Source organism: Terrapene carolina, unplaced genomic scaffold (assembly GCF_002925995.2).
Source record: "Terrapene carolina triunguis isolate 2854851 unplaced genomic scaffold, T_m_triunguis-2.0 Scaffold391, whole genome shotgun sequence".
Taxonomy (NCBI): Eukaryota; Metazoa; Chordata; order Testudines; family Emydidae; genus Terrapene; species Terrapene triunguis.
In genome coordinates, this window is record NW_020664742.1 from 319658 (window position 1) to 341368 (window position 21711).

Consider the following 21711-nt stretch of genomic DNA (forward strand, 5'->3'; position numbering starts at 1 on the left):
AAATAATATTTATGTATATTTCTGTAGCACCGTAACTTTTCATGACACCTTACAGAGATTAAGGGACATGGTCCATGCACTGAAAACTTACCATGTAAATGTGAGACACACAACCAGGACATAGACACGGTAAAAATTTCAAATTGTCTAGGTGACTTAGGAGCCTACATCTCATTGAAAGAATAAAAGTAACTTAGGCACCTTTGAAAATTTTACCCAAAGTAACAAGCCACGGGATAACTAAAATAATACGTCCAATCACATGGCGAGATAATCATATACATTCTGATTGTTTTCAGTAAGGACAGCGGGAGAGCAAGAGAATGGATACATTCAGTACAGGTGTGGAAATCAATGATGGAACCCATGTGTCAGATATGCTCAGCATATTACATTTGTTTACCTCAATATAAGCGATATCAGCACTGGCATCCCGTACTTGTGGATGCCAGTCCTTGGCTGGCTTTGCGAGATGTTTTCCATCAATCACAAACCAAACAAGACGTGGCCAACCTTAAATTAAAAACAAGACGAAAATTATTAAAACGCTTCCAAAGAAATATTTTGTTTTTTAATATTCTGGGACAGCAACAACTAGCTAAGCAAAAATGCCAGAATCATGCTGCTGGGGCAAATGTGGAATGAAAGTCATTAACAGCTTGATCAAAGCACTCTTTTGACAAGAGGCAGAGAGTTTTCAGATTCCTCTGTAGTTCTTCCTTCATATGCAGTTAGAAATGTGTAATCACAATCAAACTAGCAATTGTACAGTAGCATTCATATCTATGTTCTTTGCTCTGCAGAAAAATAATGGATAACAAAAAATGTACCTTTGAATGTAACTACCTCCCCAGTTTGAGCTTTCGGAAGGCCTTTTTGACAAACATCTGTTGTCAAAGCTAACGTTACTCCACAACTGCCCAAGAGAAATCCAATCTGTTGGCTGCCAGCATCCTATCGAAAAACCATGATGTTATTGTAAAGATGCAAATGGAAAAGCTCAGAGTCTTCTGCAATTCTGCCATGTTTAGAACACGTTAAGAAGTTACATGTGAATAATCATGTGTTTCCAAATACCACATTTCTTAGCCTTCACACAGTTAGTCATTTTAAATGTCTCCTGTTGTCTGGTGCCCGTTACTGCAGCATGAGAGTGCCTAGCCGAATCCTTGATCTCCTGTCACTCCCATTCATTTGGATGCACCTCTCTGTTGTGAGTAACTCAGAGATGTGTAATTCACCACAAAAGGAAGTGTTCCTTTCTCATTTTTAATTAAACGTAAGTTCCTAAATCCAGGAAAACTTTAGTCTGCCTACACGTATAAACTGCTGTTCTATACTGCTACAGAGCTGAAAATATAGCCTCTATAAAAGGCAGAAATGCCTTTCTCCAAACAGCCTATTTTTAACCACAGTACTTAGAGTTATGACAAGTAACATTTTAACATGTTATATTTACAAAGTACAGAGCTTTTAACATATTGCTGATGACATCCAACAATGGCTCATAGGGCAGAGGGAGTCAAAACAACCTCTAGTCACAAAGAAGGGGGCATTTCTGTAGGACAAGCAAGGCACAGAGATGCATACTTATGGAATGGACAGACAGGCAGTATCATGGAGCTACGAATAAGACTAAATACATTTACAGAACTAGGCCAATGCTACCCTATAGTGTTAAACATGACATACAAGTTTCTACAGGATCAGGTCAACGTTAATAGGGAAGAGTCTATTTTTCGTAGTCCTGAGCTGACATATTCATCTGGGCAAGAAATCTTTGATATTAACTGACCCTGTCTGCCTTACAGCTCAGATTAGGAAATCTGCTTCATTAAATCCTCAGGGTAAAACTGAGTCACAGACCAAAAATCTAAAAGGTTAAAGCTGATATAATACAAAAAATGTTAATATGACAGAAATGTGCTGCAAACTTTTATACTGAAAGTGAAAAAAGGAATAAATTGTTAATACAGATAGTTTAGACCTAGATTTATTTTAATTGAGAGAATTAACAGGAATGGGAAATAAATTGAAAATCCAAGAGTTTCCACTGTATGATAAAGCATTGGACCAAAATAGTAAAATCTTCCATACCATGTAAAAATCTTAAAATATTTTTTTAAAAACTCATAGACTAAGGCCAGAAGGGACTTGTCATCTAGACCTGATCTTCTAGTCTGAGCTCCTGCACATCGTAGGCGACAGAGCCTCGCCCACCCACTCCTGTAACAGACCCCGAACCTCTGGCTGAGTTACTGAAGTCCTCAAATCATAATTAAAAGACTTCAAGTTACAGAGAATCCACCATTTACACTAGCTTAAACCTGCAATTGACCCGTGCCCCATGCTGCAGAGGAAGGTGAAAAACCCCCAGGGTCTCTGCCAATCTGACCCGGGGGGAAATTCCTTCCCAATCCCTACTATGGCCATCAGATAGACCCTGAGCACGAGGGCAAGACCCAGCAGCCAGACCCCTGGGAAAGAATTCTCTATAGTCACTCAGAGTCCTCCACATCTAGTGTCCCATCATGGGCCATTGGAGATATTTCCTACTAGCAGTCACAGATCAGCCACATGCCATTGCAGGCAGTCCCATCAGACCTTCCCTCCCATAAACTTATCAAGCTCAGTCCTGAAGCTAGTTAGGTTTAAATTATAAATATATATACAGAGAGAGAGAGAGATTCAGTTAATAGAGTTGACTAACACTGCCATCAGAACATTCAACATTAAAGAAGTTTGAAAAATTCATGAACATCTCTACAAGCATTTATATACTAAAGGGGCAGTTCAATTATTCACTTCACAGGTTTCCCCAGTTTAGGTATTAAACTTTGCTCCACAAACATTAGCATTAGCACTAAAATCTAACATTTATAGAGAAGTACAACCATCAATTCAGCTCATGCACTGTGCTGCTTTCTTCTGCAGACAGACACTTCAGTTTTACTGCTGTTCGGATTTATAACATACCTCTACTCTTGAAGCCATAAAAAAAAACTATCCATCCACATCCCCTTAACTACAAAAAACCCCAATTATTATTCTGCCTAGTTGCGGCACTCTGTACCTCAAAGCAACACCGTGGAACCCTCATATTCTCTTGTACAACTGATTATTTTCACCACCTAATGTGACTGACACACTGGGTTACCTTTCTTGTTAGTGGTACTTCTATTGGCACAGGAACCAGGTCTGCCAGGAGGCACCCATAAAATGCCACCATAAACATCACAGGATCACTGTTAGGAAATACGAGAGCCACCTATAACAAGATTGAGCAAAGCCGGTAAAAGATTTTTAGAGTGTCTTTTTGAAAATATATTTCCCACATATTGTTCAGGATCATAACAAGAACTGGAGACATTTAAACAATGGTAATCACCATAGCATGCACATTTATCATTGTTTAGGAAGGTATACAAGCTTCATTCACTGGATGAAGCAAACTAATCTCCCTGCTTGTGAATACATTATATAATCAATACAATCTTACTGAATCCAAAGATTCCACAGAGCAGGTCACTTTTATGCAGTTTGTTTATACAAAACTCTTATAAAGAAGGTTCCTTCAATCAGATTTTTTTTTTCCAGAAATGCTAAATATAATATTGCATTTACCAATAATTAAGCTGACGTTACAAGTCCAATAATTAAGCTGACGTTACTTTTTTCAGACAAAAGCCATTTCTGACTGCCCAACTCATCCATCATTTTGTTCACAATCTTTACTATCTTACCAATGATACAGCAATTTGTACACAGCACATGCAAGAGACTGTACTGACATTGGCCTTTTGCTTCCTGTGATTCATTATGAATTCTATGCTTGCTGAAGGGAAAAAAATATATCAACTGGAATGAAGACAGCTGCTTACTTTAGGGGAAATATTGCCCTACCTTACATTTATTAGCCAATTAAACGTAATAGTGATGTTTGGGATAATGAAAATGACCTCATCAGGTACATGGATTTCACATTGCTAGTATCAAGGCCAGTAGCTTCAGGACTTGACTTTTTGTCTGTGCTAAGAATTCACACTCCAGGTACAATGGGGTCAAGTGTAAAGTCCACTGTTAAAAGGCTTGAGCATTCGAAAAACTGTACGTTACGGGACTGAAGCATCAGCACATACTGTCCCTGATTAGTCCTTCCGAAGAGCCGTCTAATAGAGTTAACCACACCAGCTCCATGTCTGAATTACCAAGCTACCTCAGTAAAAATGAAGCTTATATTCTGAAATAAGCATTTTAACAACAGCTAATTGCTTCATTTAACAACATACCTACCACAAGGATTCCAAAGGTAGGACTCAAAAGCCCTGTTGCAATAACCCACCATTTCAATAGTGTTGTTCAGTGTACAGCTGTGTGTATGTGGTGTTCATGAATTCTGGGGCAAGAAAGGGAACGGCAAACAAACCTCCTCTCACGCTCATTCAGGGTTCTCCAGAAGACCTGTTTTCTTCCATGAGGCTCAGACAGGAGGCAGAGCCAGGGAGAAATACCAGCACGGTGGGAATGTGGAGACCTGGCCTGACCAAGCAGGACCCCATCCCCATGACATAGAGGGGAGCGGACATGGAGCACTAAGCTCCCTGTGGGGTTCCAAGTGGGAGCAACAGCCCCATGGCCTCTGGGAAGCACAGGCTGGCGGGTAGCAGTATGCAGGAGGGCAGAGGGAAAGAGTAGGACTAGCAAGGTCCATTCCAAAGCAAGGCCAGTAGTAACCTACCCTGTGTCCAGGTTTGAGTAGTGGTTCATTCTTACTGGTTAGTTTGTTAAGAAGTGTATATGCTAACTTCAAACTCCGGCTCCACAGTTTGCCTAAAATTAGAGCACAGATATAAGAAAATGCATAAAACCTTAAGAATAAAAAAGCAACAGGCTACACTTTAAACACTGACGAGTGATTCTGGGTGCCCAACTGGGGACACCATGGAGGGGCCTGATTTTTAGAAAGCAAACACCAAGCTCCTTCTGAAAAATTAGGTGTTTTTAAGGTGTCTCAAAGCTCTTAAATTATCCACAATAGAGTGACTGCCTGTCTTATTGTGCAAACACCATTATGCATAAAAAACGACTGAGTAATTAATTCACTGAGCTAAGAGGGGCAGGGTGTATGGCTTAAGAGAACTGCCGTTCAGCAAATTGTGATTGAACAACTAAATTAGCCCAAGAACCTTTGCTTGGAGTATTAAAATATCTGGCAGCACCTTGTCAACCTTCCTCTCTGCTGACCATGCATACAAATGGCAATTTCTCAAAATGACCCTTTGATGGTAACCTACTAAATGAATCATAGAAATATAGGACTGGAAGAGACCTCTCGAGGTCATGTAGTCCAGTCTTCTGAACTGAGGCAGGACTAAGTATTATCTAACCATCCCTGACAGGCGTTTGGTCTAACCTGTTCTTCAAAACCACCACTGACAGCCACTCCACAACCTCTCTAGGTAAACTGTTCCAGTGCGGACCTACCCTACAGTTAGGAAGTTTTTCCTAATGTCTAACTAAATCTCCCTTGCTGCAATTTAAGCCCATTGCTTCTTGTCCTGTCCTCATGGGTTAAGGAGAACAACGTACCACCCTCCTCTTTGTAACAACCTTTTACATACTTAAAGACTGGTGTTCCCTCTCAGTCTTTTCTTCTCCAGACTAAACAAACCCAGTTTTTTCCCCAATCTTCCCTCATAGGACACGTTTTCTAGACCTTTAATCGTTTTTTTTGTTCTCCTCTGGACTTTCTCCAATGTGCCCACATTTTTCCTGAAGTGTGGTGCCCAAAACTGGACACAATACGCTAGCTGAGGCCTCATCAGTGAAGAGCAGAGCGGAAGAACTACTTCTCATGTCTTGCTTACAACACTCCTGCTAATACATCTCAAAGAGATGTTTGCCTTTTTGTTTTTTGTGCAACAGTGTTACATTGTTTACCCATATTTAGTTTGTGATCCACTATAAGCCCAGATTCTTTTTTGAAATACTCCATCCTAGACAGTCATTTCCCATCCCATATTTGTGCAATTGATTATTTCTGCCTAAGTGGAGTACTTTGCATTTGTGCTCACTGAATTTCATCCTATTTAATTCAGAGCACTTTTCCAGTCTGTCAAGATCACTTTGAATTCTAATCCTGTCCTCCAAAGCACTTGCAAACCCTCCCAGCTTGGTATTGTCCGCAAACTTTATAAGTGTACTCTCTCTGCCATTATTCAAATCATTTATGAAGATATTGAACAGATCTTTGTGGGACCCCACTCAACATACCCTTCCAGCTTGATTGTGAACCACTGATACTCTCTGTAGTTACTCTCTGGGTATGGTTTTCCAGCCAGTTGTGCACCCGTTTCATTTAAGCTAAATTTAGGCTAAATTTTTCTATAGGTTATCACTGTCTTCTCTACATAGCTTATTGGTTTTACCAAATTCTGCTTTTACTCACTTCATGCTTAAAACCAGGTAAAATAAAGTCATTGTTAGGTCTGTTAAAATGCATCTTTAAAAAGTACTCTATTACAGTGGCTCCCGAGCTGTGTTCTCTGGAACAATTGCTGGTCATTTGCAGAGAGGTGGCTGGTGGCAAGGTGCTGGCTCTTCTGATTTCCAGCTGATAATCCGCATTTAAAGAAGCTTTGTTGGTCACCTTTCCCCCCATTTACTATCACAAATTCGTAGGGGCAAAGGTTGCAATGGCTTATGTGCAAAAGGAACATTAGGAAAGTTTTTAATGTACGACTAGTACTCTAAAAAGCAATAATTAAACATTCCTGATTTTAAAGTAATTAGAACATTTACATCATACACAGTATTTGAATTCAGCTACCAGAAATAAAAGTCTGTTTTTAAAATGACATTTTACTGAATATTTTGACAGCTATAGATTTGCATTATTAATAAAAGCATATTCAGGACTACAATAATTGTATACTAGTATATAACAAACATACATCAAATGATAAATTATCTTATGAATAACACTTTCATTTAGCCCACTCTCTAATTAAGAATGGTACGAGGTCTTTGCTCCATTATTATTTCAACATTAAACATACAAAAGTACATAAAGAGACTGGCTGTCCTGAATACCATGATATCATACTTAATCTTGTTTTTTAGCTGAGTATAATCAAGAAAAGAAACTGAAAAATAATCTATGTTAGACAAACTCAAAATACAACTGCTTCAACTACTCTGCTTAAATTAGAACTATTTCTAATATAGTTAATTATCAGGCACTATGTATATCATTCTGATTTTTTATTTATGGCTATAAAAAGTAAGCATCTGAACACAGTTCAGACCAATTGGACATCTTGCTAAAGCCCCACCACTCCATGTAATCATATTAATTTATTCAATTACCTATCAAATAATGTTGCATAATTGACTATTCAAGTTTCTTGGATGTTTCATAGGAAATTTTAATATAATGTGTAAAGGCAAAGATAATTGCAAGTAACGTGCTGCTGAGCTGCCTCTGAGGAGTAACCAAATTATCTCTTAAAAAGCATCTGACTAATGGAATATTTCCTGTTCACTGATGCAGCAAAGTTTCCTATCTGACGATTAAGCTTCCTTTAGCATATTCTGAATTATAGAACTTCTGTTCTAAGTAATCATATGAACAAGTTGTACGCACTCCAGAAGTATCCACTTTTCAAATCTGAGGAGTGCACTTTGTTCTAGTCATCTGTCCCTTTCTGCTCTACATATATGGAAACCTCACAAAGGAGGGTTGCCTTTAGTCTCCTCTTCTAGTGAGCAAGTCCAATGAACTGCTATGCTTATTGCTGATGAAAAAGCCATTTCTTGGAGAATCAGTGCAGATCCCTATTGTACATTCCCCCTCCAAAATACTTTTTTCATTTTTTCCTAAGATATAGTCAACATGCAGTGGTCCAGGATACCACAATACACACCTACATAGGAGTCTCAAAAGTGACAGAACAATGTACTGTAGTCATCAAAGTCTCTTTTATAGAGTGAAGCAAATGGCTCATTCCCAAATAACCAGCTCTTCCTTTTTCAATTTTTATTAAAGGTACCACAGTCAATACTTGCCATAGGTAAGTGTATAGATGGCTTTCCCAGTTGTATCCAATGCAGTTAGACATGGGGTTTTCGGCTGGGTGGTCCCCCAGCGCTGCAGAGCAGCCAGGAGCGACGGGGGCCAGTTGGTAACCACACCTAAGGGTTCGCCTTTAAGTACAGTCATCTGACCTCCCTCTGGCTTTGGCTGATTTGGGTCCGGCTGTTGTACTAAAAGAATAAGAACATTAAAATTACAAAATTTTACTCTTGAAATGCATGTATCATACTTACTAACATCTCTGGAGTCCATTAAGCAGTTCCACCTCTCCATTCCTCACAGCTGTAGTGGCTTCATTTCACCTTTAAGATGATGCTGTTTAAGGATCCATGGGCTTCCTCATTGTCAGAAAGTGTTTACCTTGGCTGGCATTTTTTAAATTCCAAATCTTCTATTTCACAAAAGACTTGGACAGCTGACTAGTGTATTTGAATCCCAAGCTCACCCTACAGCTCTGCTGTGGGAAAAAGACACTTCTGCTAACGTGTCTTCTGCTTGTTTACATAGATGCAAGATAGGCAGCAATCTGGTATAAGTTAGTAGAAAGGTAGCACGCCCAATGATTAGAGGGATGTTCATTTTTGGGAACTAAGTTCCCACATGATTGATGCTAAAGGTTTGAGAGGACTGGGGGACAGGTAGGGTTGTAGAATATATTTAGATAAAAGCGCGTATGAGTGTATCAAAAGCCAAACCAGTACATTGCTTCTATTCGTTAGGGCAAGTCTACACTACCACGCTACATCGATGCAACTGTGCTGCTGTAGTGCGTCTGGGGTAGACGCGCTATGTCAACGGGAGAGCGCTTTCCAGTTGGCATAATTATTCCACCTCTGCGAAAGGTGGAAGCGCGTCTCCCGCCTTCAAAGCGAGGTATGGACAGCGCTTTAAGTCGATGTAACTTATGTCACTCGGGGGGGTCATTTTCACACCCCGAGCGACGTAAATTACATCAACTTAAGCGGTTACGTAGACCAGCCCTTAGATATTAATTACAATACAGAAAGAGGTCATGATTAGGCTTAGGATTAGAGAACATTTGACATTCCTAATATTTTAAGGTTAAAAAAACTCCCAGAAAACCTGCACACATATTCAGAGTCTCTTTACTCATCATATTATATTACTGTAATATGCTCTTATTGAAGATTTTCAATAAAATCATCTTTTGAAAAGGTCAGCCTCAAAGATGAATGTTTCATAAATTTCTGAACATGTGCAAACAAAATATTAGAAAAAACTGTTTTGCAAGTTTAGTTATAGTGGTCAACTTGTGGGACTGCTATTAACATAAGAATATTAAACATGCAATATTAAATATTAAATCTGCAAAAATGAAAACAATGTTTATTTTGTGACATCTAGCAGTATTAACAACAAAAGTTAAAATAATTAGTAGATCTGTGATATTCTACGCTAGCTTTGGCACAAGGTCTGACAATCTGAAATACTGGACATACCATAATTTGTTTTGTGCTTGGAAAAGACAAGAAAGATAAACAATACGCTGCCAAGGAACACCAACTTTGCCATGATGTTAGCCTTAGGGAAAAAATGTTTTACAATACTATTTAAAGAAGCAGAAATCCCTCCTCTGACATAGCTTATGGGGACAATCAGAAAACTGGAGATATTAGTTAACAATTCTTACACAGCTATTACCTTCTAGTAGTTCTTCAAAATCATCAACAAAGAACTCTTTCAGTGGTGGGCGCTTTGGTCTTTTCAAGGTGTTTAGAAGTTGTTGGATTTTTGAGGAAACTCTACTATTCACTGGAACACCTGTCAAATTCATATAAAGAATGAGCAGAACAAAAGACTTACAAATGCTGTCCTCCCTAAACAAAATCTGTCACCTTTCTGATAACATCGGCCCATATACTGAGGAGCTCATTTACACTGTGAAAGTGAAAAAGTGGTTGAAAAAGGCAGGTGCCTGTTTGGAAAAAATCCCATCAATAATAGCTTTAAACAAATATTAAGGTTGCTTTAAAGCAATGCTATTTACTAGCTGTTTGCCTGCTCTATGTGCCTTCTAATCATCTAATCTAGCTGCAAACAATGCTCGAGTTAGATAATAAACCTGAGTAATGGTGTGGGATTAACAAATGGGATGCTCAGTTTATTTTATATAGGATGAAGGGTTTTTGCTACATCTATATTTATTCAACTTCAAAATGTGTAAAAAAAATAAGATACTATAAAGGAGATAGTTTTTTTTTTTAATTGAGTGAGGTTTAGACGGTTTCACAGCACCAGAAAAACACTACTACAATACACAACTGGACAGAAGAGCTGACTTAGGCCGTGGCTACACTCTAAACTTCAAAGCGCTGCCGCGGGAGCGCTCCCGCAGCAGCGCTTTGAAGTGCGAGTGTGATCGCGTGCGCTGGGAGAGAGCTCTCCCAGCACTGCAGGTACTCCACCTCCACGAGGGGATTAGCTTACAGCGCTGGTGCTCCCAGCACTGGGGCACTGTTTACATTGGCGCTTTACAGCGCTGTAACTTGCTGTGCTCAGGGGGGTGTTTTTTCACACCCCTGAGCGAAAAAGTTGCAGCGCTGTAAAGCGCCAGTGTAGCCATAGCCTTATTTTTAGCTTTTGCTTATCTCAGTTTGGGGATTTCCAAGTTTGAGATTCAATATACAATTATGTTTTTGAAACTAAAAATGCTATGACTTTTTTTTTTTAAACACAACATATAGGTTTACTGTAAAGATGGACACAGGCCATTCTGGTTGCCCAGTGGTAACATTCCTCACCGCAAAATGGGAAACCTGGGATAGATTTCCAGGCTCTCATTCAGTAGGCTATTACAGTGACTTAGAGCACTTCAGAGGCAGCATACTTAGCCACTGAGGGAGAACGAATGATGCACATCACTAAGAGTAGCCATCCTCTGACTGATTAGTACGTAGCATTAACTTCTTCAAAACCCTCTGCTGGAAGGATGGTGGCAAGGAAATGAAACACAGAAGGCTAAAGGATTAAAGTGGTTCAGTAAACAATGTGCCATGCTTGCCACTATCTGCCCTGAAAAAAAATTATGAACATATTGGAATTAACCAAATAATATAGTAGACCCAGCCTGATGGCTAATACACCTTGTGCTGAGAAGGCAAAGGATCAGGTGTCAAGAAAAACCATATGGTGAGGGAAACGTGCATCTCTGAACCACTTCCTGGCCACAAGCCACACAGCAGCTTTGAACCAAGTTACTGGCTTTCTCTGTCACAGTGCTACTGAAGCTCAGAAGGGAGACTGAGCGTCCAAAGGCAGAATACATGATCTTCCAAAATACAAGCGGGGGTAGAACAGAGCGTCAAAGGCATGATTTACAAAACATCGTTCCAGTCAACTTCACTTCACGTTTGAATCTTTTACTCTATAAGAACAGTTGCAATCCTATCTCTCTGATCCCTAAGCTTCAGTCCCTGCCATATACACACTGAACTACTCAAGTCTGCATCTGAATGACATACATACTTCCAGAAAAGAGATTATCCAAATATTACTGATGAAAGTCTAACTGGAAAGCTATAACCATTGCTGGCACTGAAAAAAACCAGTAATATAATAGCCTATGGTACACTGTATATGCAAGTCAGTACGACGGCAAACATTATATAGACCCTCTGTCTATTCAATGATGCAGAAAAATGGCCAGGTGTTGGAGAGTGGGATCATTTTGACATATTCACCATCTGCAGTTTCTAGTATGCTGCTGTTGTAGCCCCTGGGAATTCCTCGTACTGATGCTACTTGTGGTCGCTCATGATGCAAGTGTTCTACAAGACCCGTTGTTACGTCAGGAGGAGCGGAGTGGTTATCTGTGAGGATATAAGAAACAGATACAGAAGGCACATCAAACATCTTAGTTATTAATACACAAAGTTGCCTCTCACTGTACACTTATACTTTTCCAGCTTTTTATCTGCAGAAGCCCCATCCCAAGCCAGACAGTAAGAAAGAAAACGGATAAAATATTGCAACAGACACTGCATCTTTGGGATTGATCAGAGCAAGTTTTGGTGGGAAGCCAAATCCCTTCTCCTTAGCGAATCTGATCACTTTGGGGTGAAACTAGAGGGGGCTCACTGTGGGTGAATAGAAGGAAGGAGGAGTGAAAGGCAGGCAGCCTCTGGTCCAGCTGGCAGAAGGTGGATGCTCCCAGAATCCAGACTAGGAAAGGAAAACACTGAGTTAGGCACTGCAGGGAGCCTTGCACCAGGAAGAGAAGGGAGTCAATAAGAAAAGGTCCCTGAAGGGAGCCTCAGCCCAGACTGCAGCAAGTGCTGATTTTAGATCTTCAAGGGTATGTCCAGACTACCCGCCGTATCGGCGGGTAGCGATCCATCTATCGGGGATCGATCTATCGCGTCTTGTCTAGACGCGATATATCGATCCCCGAACGTGCTCCCATCGATCCCGTGAGGACAGGAGGTAAGTCGAAATAAGATACGTCGACTTCAGCTACGCTATTCCCGTAGCTGAAGTTGCGTATCTTCCATCGACACCCCCGCCCCCCAGTGTAGACTAGGCCCAAGAGAGAGATTTGTGGGAAGACCCAGAAGGCTGAGGACCAAACAGGAGAGACAAATGCAGCACAGTTAAGCCCAAAAGATGTTGAGATCCTCATTTAAGGATGGACTTTCATAACCAGGTGTGTGGTTCCTTTGCAGGAGTGCGTGGCCCCTCTGTGGTTAGCTCCAGGCTAGATCAGAAAGGTGTAACCGTGCCTTGTTAATTGTGTTATGCCCTCAATATTTACTCGTAAAGGTTACTGCCTGTCTTTCACACACACTCAGCTAGACTGAGTGAAATTCCTTGTTTATTTTGTGACTCCTGTGAGAGTTTCATTCTTCACCGGACCCTCTGAATGTTAGCGGCCCATGTGGCTCTAATAGTTAGACAGTCTTCAGCACTCGGCTCCAGAGATTATAGCATGGTTGTCACAGCTACAAATACTTAATGTTTCTGGTACAAATGCTCACTAGGGAGTAGGCTCAGGTCTATGTGAGACAAGAGTGAGTTGCAATCTGGAGGGATAAATTCCGTTTAAGATGTGGCTGGCATGAGATGACGGAAGACGCATGGTGCACCATTTGCACACATTTTATATTTTAATTTTAAATGGAGAAAGCAGGAGTGTCCCAGGGATGAAGCCATTGAAACAGCTTCTAAGGTTAATGGCTGGTATGCATCTGCAAAGCTGAAGTTCAGAGATGGGTTCCTATGTGGGGAGACTCCTCACATGTACGGAGGGCTAAGTTGAGAAGTGAAGCAACAGTAATTGATTGAAAACTGCCCTCCAACAACCAGCATGTGATGATTGAGATCACACCATCTTCTTCAACCTAGGTAGAGTCCACTCACCTAAGCCTGTGGCAATGACTGTCAGTTACAGCTTTCCCTCAAGAAGGTCCAACCACCCAGGACCAATGTGACACCCATATTAGGGAAAGAGTTCAGAATGCAGCTGCAACTGAAAAACCCAGAGTCTGGAAGAAGCAATCAGGCAGGCATCAGAGCTTCAACTGGAGACCCTAGATATCCAGAGTCCTAAGGAGGAGCTGTGTGAATGGAGCAGAGAGAATGAACTACCTTTGCGAGGCAGGAATACCTTGCCCTAGTACTGAAGGAGGTGATCGATGTCAATGACAGCTGTGTAGTGCCCTAGAGCAGCTCAAAGAGACTGAAATCCAAAGGAGGATTTCAACACGTCACAGAATTTGTATTGTATTGTATTGGCAAGGCATGGCTCCATTAGAGAAGTTTGTCAAGGATGGAAACTGGAGCTTTAGGCAGCTGGATAGAGGACAGTTGGGACTTTTGGGAGCTGGGGAGATCTGGGAGGCACTGGGGGATAAGCAAGTTAGTGAGCTATTTCTGCAAAAGTGATCAGCAATGAAACAGTTAATATCTACAATTACATTAATCATTAGGTTCCAGAGGAAACTACCCATTGAGATGAATGGAATAGTTTTAATTTTGCAGAGCTATTATTTCCGTTTGCCTGCAGTCTTAGGACAACAATACTGTACCAGTTGCATTCAGTTCACAGATCTTCATACCACAAGAGCCAGATACTTTTTTCCCCATTAAAGTTTAGATTCCAGAGCACAATTCTGGGGCACACTCAGGATCAGAGAACACTCTGGGCTTTGATCATAACTTGGCAGTTTGCATCCACCAGACGTGCCCACTAAAATGGCCGAGACGGAGACCACCATCACTGTTTAAAAATTAACATTGTATATTAATCTAGTTCTTACGAATGGAAGTAAACAAACAGCAGTGAAAAGTGGAGTCATAGAGCAAATGAAGCATAAACATCTGAAGTGCAAACTTTTCTACATCACCACACCAAGAGGGCTCAATTCAGTTCTGGAGGAATCACCCGGGGGACAAAGGTAGTTCTGTTCTCATGCCTATTCAAATCCTTGATATATGTTGAGAATATCTCCAAGGGGGCCACTTGTGAGGATAGGTTTTTGTAAGCAGACGCTTGTTCGCGGCAACAGCTTGTAAGAGCAATCGCCACTTATGGGAACATTTCCCTTGGGAACACTTTCTCTGTTGTGAATTGTCAACACTCCCCATAATAGCAACAGCTGCTTAGGACCAACAGAGCAAAAGAGCACCAATATGTTGCTACTAATGAGTTTCTACTGTATTATGTAAGTTGCCTACCAGGTACTTACTGGAGTTGGTCCTGCTTTGAGCAGGGGGTTGGACTAGATGATGACCTAAAGTCTCTTCCAACCCTAATCTTCTATGATTCTACTGAACTGGGATCACAAACTCCTTTCACAGGGACGAAACCCCAAAATGTCAGAAAGTAATATTTAGTCAGTCACTCTCTCAGGACAGGCTGAATTGGAAGGGATAATAACGTGGTAATTGAATGTGAAATCTGGCTTTTCAAACCATGTAAAAGGGTTTTATGATAGAATATTGAGTATTTGGCAGACACCCAAAATTTAATTGGTATGCCCTATTGTGCCCAGTTTTGGTTACTTTATTAAAAACGGAAACATTTTTCGCTTTAATAAAGCACTAAAACAAACATTGACTTAATGCAGCACAAAAGGGAATGCAGCACAAAAGGGAAAACTGCGTCGAATGCACGTATGAGCCTCTTAGTGCAACATTAATCCACAAAACTCATATTCTGTTAAATTTACAGGGTCCAGCCTCAAATAACAATATCTTGCACAGCTCATGATCCCTGAATAAACTCCCCAAAATGATCACTCAAAATCACATCTGCTATGTGGCTTTGTCAATAGAAGGTCAGAAGAATACCACTACCTTTATATTTACAGGTCTTACGCTGGGAAAGGGAATTGGGAGCCAGTAATAAGATAATCTGAGGGAAAGAATACTGAGGTATATGAGGACTCTAAAATTGGGAACTAAAGTTGGAAGCCAGTTTATTCCTACCGACTTGGCTGTATCAGATTTTCATTGTTTGCCTTCAGGTACCAGTCAGTCAACTAGGCCTTTTAAATAACTAAAAAGCTACTGAAATTGAACCAGAACAACCAGAAAAATAAAATAGTTAAAAAAAACAAACAAACAAACAGGAATTCAGTTGGAATGGCAAGTGGGTTCTCACACAAAATCTGGATCCAGATCTACTTCTTTCTTGGGTTCACTCTTCAACCCAACTCTTCTCAGCTCAGCATCTCAAGGCTTGTCTACACAGAGTAGCAACACACACAATGGGGGTGCGATTTCTAAAGCACACTGACACGCTGAGCATTAAGTGGTCCTTTAATTATTTCAACTGTGCTGATCACTTATCCTGACCTCACAGCTCACGCTTTTCAGTCCTCGTTTCAAATCCAGTGCCCTTCTTTGTACCTTTTACTATGTTGTTAGTCTTAATTTAGTGTACAATTCAGAACATTAAATATTCTGAGTGGTCTTCTCTGGAAAATTACTATTCAAAGCTGACTTGAATGTTTCACTATTGTTATACCTACCTATAGAATACTTTATAAAAGCACCTTGGAATATAAAATGTGTGCGTATTGTTGAAGTCACCCATATAATTTTGTTCTACCCTACTTGTGAACATACTAGTATTTACATTAACATTCCTTCCACAACATACAAACAAAACAATTATTCCAATTCTTCCAAGGTTAGATTGCTAATATCCTTCTCAGAGTAATTAAGTACTGAGAGCCCCATAACTCCATTGTGTGAAACAGAGAATACCCTCAGAGATCCAATAGGACTTTTCTATTCTACTTACACTCAAAGACCATACGTCTTTTTAAACACTGTCTGAGGTTGAGCAGCACTAATGGCTGACACTAACTGCAGTTCCAGTACATTCTGCAAGCCTTCGAACAGGCAACCAGGATCTGGCAATGGTGCAATGCCACCCCCAGTTCCCCATATTTATAGAGCTGTTGGGAGTAGGGGATGCTCTGGGGACATGAACTAAAACATCCCTGGTGGGAAGAGAAAGATGGGCCCAAACTTATGGCTGATGGTTTGTTTATATGTAATGAATTGTTCAGACCAGTTACTAATGGATATACATTCATATAATTAAAAACACCCTCAAAAGCCAGCACTAGCAAAGGAGAGCGTACTATACTCAGCCACAGAGCTGAACCGTTCTAGTCAGCTAGTCAGGGTTAAAGAACAGTGAGTAGAGAGAGAAGGTGTGCAGCTGCTGCCTGTGTTTTTGGGCAGAGAGAGAGAGAGAGAGAGAGAGAGAGAACGAACACACTTCAGCCTCTAGGAGCTTTCTAAAAGGGGCGGCTCCAGGCACACCAGCGCACCAAGCGCGTGCCTGGGGCGGCAAGCTGCGGGGGGCGGCCTGCCGGTTGCTGTGAGGGCAGCAGGCAGGTGGCTTTCGGCCGTGCGCCTGCGGGAGGTCCGCCGGTCCCGTGGCTTCGGCGGCAATTCAGCGGCAGGTACGCTGATGGCGCGGCACTGGCGGACCTCCTGCAGATATGCCACTGAATCCGTGTGACTAGCGGACCGTGCGCAGGTGCACCGCCGAAAGCTGCCTGCCTGCCGTGCTTGGGGCGGCAAAAAACAGAGCCGCCCCTGTTTCTAAAACACTAGCATTTCAACATGGAAACAAATCTTCTTGCAAAAAGTTAAGACCAGATTTCTTTCCTATTCATTTCCAAAGTGGAGAACAGATCTCTATGTAAACAGAGGAGGGAGCTGGAGATACGAGGAAGGGACACACTCCCCACCCCAACAGAAGCTTCCTGAGAGGGGGAGAAACGTCCATATCTCTATCTGGGCTTCCATTCATTCCCTGCTGCATTAGTGAACTGGAGAAAATGGCCCATCCGGGGGGAAAGGGACTTGAAGAATAGCAGGACAACTCCAGTTCCTACCAGCAACTGCCTGTGGAGAGTCCAAGGGAGCCTGCTGCTGCAGAGAACTGGGGCACCTCATGGTCACAAGAGAAGATGGAGGTGCCCTGTTGGAGCATGGATATGAATTTATGGACTGGCAGCTTCTCTTCTCTTTCTTAATTCTAACGACAGGCTGTAGAAAAACAAAAGCTGGTGCTTCAAGCTCAGCCTGAGGCAGGAAGCAACTGGGAAGCAGGCCAGCAAGGAGCTTAGATGGGGAGGAGCTGGGGACGAATCTTTTCTGGCTGAATGGCTGCTTCCTTCCTGATGGAAAGAAGACAGGAACACTCCCCCCCATGTATCACAACCAGTGCCAATCACACCACAGGAAACCAGATTTAGCAGGCTGGCTGGGTTTGAAGTGTCATAAATGAATTATACTACATTGCTGTATTTTCCACGCAGATACTGAAGCGATTCAGTCTAGAGGATACACTTAGCAGATTGCATAGATCGTTGTGCAAAGTCTGAGGATGGTAGCTGGAATGGTGGAATTAACTGAATATTTGATGAATATATTCATTAACAACAGTCTTTTCAGTTAAGTGTGCTTCAATTAGTGTTGGAGAAAGGTCTGTATGTTCATTTTGTAAGTCTAATGAAGTGCTTCAATATAATTCAGCAGGACCTCTGAAATATTTGCAGAGCAAATGTCTGTGTATAATACATACAGGCAACAGACCCATATAAACAAAAAAGTTAGATAAGTAAAGTGGCCAAGTCCCGAAGTCTTAAGACAGAACTCTCATTGTCTTCAATGACTGTCACCTGTGTATGCATGAGGTAAGAACTTCAAGATATGGAGTAGAGGTTAAATAAAAATAACTCCTCATTTTATGTTGTATTTTTAAACTTCTTCAAACCATCTGGTAGATGTATTGAAAATGTACTGTTCCCCACTCCCAAAAGGATCTTTTAGTATTATATTACCCCAAGACCATTATTAAACACACACACACACACACACAGCATCAACCTTCACCAGTCTAGATGAAATAATCCCTTACACTTTAATTCTGGAAAGAAAAGGAGTGAGTTTTTTCTCTGTACCACTGAGTCTCCCAATTGCAGAGGACCACTATTCTGTAAGAACTATCTAGGATGCATCCAGCACCCTGGTAACCCTGAGTTCTAGCCCCTCGGTGTTAGGGAGAATGAGGCAGGACTATTGCTTGAACGTGGGCTACAAATACATTTTGTTCAACAAATATTTCTATGCTTTTCACTTCCGTTCCAATATTAAGTGTCATTCAGTACTTGTTGCATAACTTTCCTCTAGATAATAAATCTATACTCAGATGCATTGTACACACACACTGTTAATCCAAACGTTTAAAAACATCTGTGTCGGCACCTAATCTAAATGTAAATCTTGTATAGCATTCCAACAGACCTCTTGTTCATGGAGGTTTTCCAACTAAATTACCTTTGAATACCAGATCCTGAAGTTACTTGGGCTAGACAAGTGGATGTCAGAAGGCATGTCCTGAACATTTGATACCTCATTTTGAAATTGTGTTTCTTATGTACTAGAAAGGTACCTTTGATTCGATTTACCAGGACACTAACATTTTAGCAAGGGAATGCTTGTTTGTAATTTGTAAGTATCTATTTCTATTTATAGTGGAAAATAATACATGACACATACCTGGCCTGTGGATCGTACACTTTACTTAGGAATACTCTTAGTAAAGTATGGCACTCATGAGAATACCTGACTTCCGTCTTTAACCACACTTGTATTTTTCAGCTTTGCTTAACAATTTATTTACTCTTTTTAGCTACAAACAGGCAGTTCTTTTACTAACCTAGCTGAGCGTGTGCCATAAGATCTGCAAGCACAGTGGCAGCAGCGGTGGCAGTAGCAGTATTGGAAGCAGCAGCAGGTTTCCCTCCTGGATGGGATGAGGTGGAGGATGCAGAGGATGAGGTGGAGGAGCCCTGGATAACCCGGTTAAGCCAGGGCTCTACGTTGGAATGGCTCTGGAACGGAGTGGAGGTGATCCGCCCTTGCCGACGTAACGAGCCCTCATCTTCTGATGCAGACGATGTGTCTGTGATTAAAATAATGATGACAGGCATGTAATGTAGGAATGACCCAATAAAGGGGAACATGAAGTCTTTCCATGTTCTCCATTTGGCATTTCTCATGCACTAAACATGAGACGCATGTTCTAAGCATATGGCACATTCACATGCACAATTTCTGTTCCATTGCCACCCTTTCATAGTGGTAGTGCTTAACTTCGATACAGGAGCATTGGAAAACAATGTCTAACAGCAAAACATTTCATTTTAACTGCTTTATTTGGAATGACAAAAATATAATCTGCTAAATAAGCCACTTCTGCCTAAGCTATTGAATATATACAGTAACAACATGGCAAAGGACATATACACACTTAGTGCTCTCTATTTTTGTATAGTCGGAGCAGAACTACCCCCACAGCTAAGAATTAAAAATTCAGCATTGTTTTCCATTTGAACCCCTGCATAACTTGATTCCTCTTTCTAGATTCATAAAACAATTACAGCAAAAAGCACACCCAAAGGCCAGCTCATTTACTGCTAGTAAATCTGTGCTGCTCAATGAAATATTTATTTTACATTTGTTTAGTTTCATCACAACTATAATGAATTAGGAACCCAATCAAAAAGGTACGTGTATTCCAGCTAGTCCAGTGCATGACACGGCTGAAACTTATTAAGGCCTTTTGTTATAGTGGTGGCAGCCACACATGGCTACAGCTAAGGTTTGATAACTCCCATTTTAACTGCCTGCTTCAAGTTACTCAGAACTTTCTGAATCTTTCATCTTCTGGACTCAAATTTTCCATGTTAGAAATCATCACCTTTGGGCAGAAGACAAACAACTCAAGGAAATAAGGTTTGCTTGGGGAAATTCATTTTGTCGCATTATGGAAAAATTCTTGCCTTTTTTTTTTTTTTTTAATAATATTTCTCCAGCCAAAATAGCGGAGGTCTGAAGCTGAAATTTGGCATGGAAGTAGCCATTGCTGAAGAGGGTGCATAACCTTTTCCTAAGAGAAATTTTTTTTTGCGCTGACAGAGCATCTGAACCTCAGTGTTCACAGCATTTATTTTATTTTTGCTAAACTCATTAAATGAAAAATGAAGGAATGACACACGGCGCACACATTATCAATTAATGAGTTTCATAGCAAACTGGTCAGTAATCAATAATCTAAATACATGCACACTGCAAGGGATAACTGAGGCTGAGGGAAAAGCTGCTGCAGACTGTAAGGTGAATAGAAGCTGAGAAGGTTTCTTAAGGTGTGAAATTGCAGAGGAAAGGTTCCAACCAGCCTTGGAAGGCATGAAGGGGCTGAGACTTCTGAATGACCCACAGGACCATTCACATTCCCTCAGTCTCCATCAAACCTCACTGGGCTGACCGGTTTCTCCTGGCCATAACCTGACAGGTGCTTTAGGAGCTCAGCAGCTGGGGAAGGTGTCTTGTTGGGGGAGTTCCTAAGCTACACAAGAACAGGCATTGTCCTTTGGTGTAGCCTAGGATCTCTGCCAGGCCAGAGATTTCCCAGCAGCAGAGATCCTGAGAGTCACAAGAGAAGGGTCCTTTCGGAGAAACTGCAACAGTGCAGGGGAGGAGAGGTGTTCAGATGGTCTAGAAGCCAAGTAGTTTCAGATTATGGCATTTACACTGCTCTGTACAATTTGTGTAAACCAGCAAAATCTTGGAGGCTGAAGCTCCTCCTCTGGATATTTTTCTTCCAGACTTTTTCAACTGGTGCTACATGGGCAGGTGACAGAGTTAATGTGGAATACAGGCAATCTCAACTTTGGTACTTCCTAACCTTTGGTAGATTAACGGTTCCAATATAATGTACTATTAACATAGTTTTGATATGGAATTACATGAAGAATCCCAGATTACATATAGTAACAAACATGAATATTGCCAGATGCTTCATACATTATTCCCTGGGGTTATCAAGAATTTACAGTAATTTGAGAATCACTGGTTTTAAACAGTGCAAAAATATGAAAATTTGAGATCACTCTTGTAAAGAGAGAATTATCCAGTGGCTTCAACTGGATCCAGTGGGCTGAGTGAAGCTAAACTTGCCGCTCTAATATCATCTGACCATTTTGCCTCAAATTATGGATTTATGCCAATCAGGACATATTTTGAGTAAAAATATATTTATCTGTAACAATAGTTCTTTGAAGAGA

The 21711-nt window shown here is 41.0% G+C and overlaps 1 protein-coding gene across 1 annotated transcript in view; it reads right to left on the reverse strand.

Annotated features, from left to right (window-relative positions):
• DIP2A (disco interacting protein 2 homolog A) overlaps positions 1–21711 on the reverse strand; it is a 211677-nt gene that overhangs the window by 70288 nt on the left and 119678 nt on the right. The window contains exons 5-12 of the mRNA XM_026658023.1: positions 19302–19547; positions 11797–11925; positions 9758–9877; positions 8068–8265; positions 4739–4830; positions 3158–3268; positions 831–954; positions 404–513 (exon numbers count right to left, since the gene is read on the reverse strand). Coding sequence (XP_026513808.1) covers positions 404–513; positions 831–954; positions 3158–3268; positions 4739–4830; positions 8068–8265; positions 9758–9877; positions 11797–11925; positions 19302–19547 — 1130 coding nt within the window. The remainder of the gene's footprint in view (positions 1–403; positions 514–830; positions 955–3157; positions 3269–4738; positions 4831–8067; positions 8266–9757; positions 9878–11796; positions 11926–19301; positions 19548–21711) is intronic.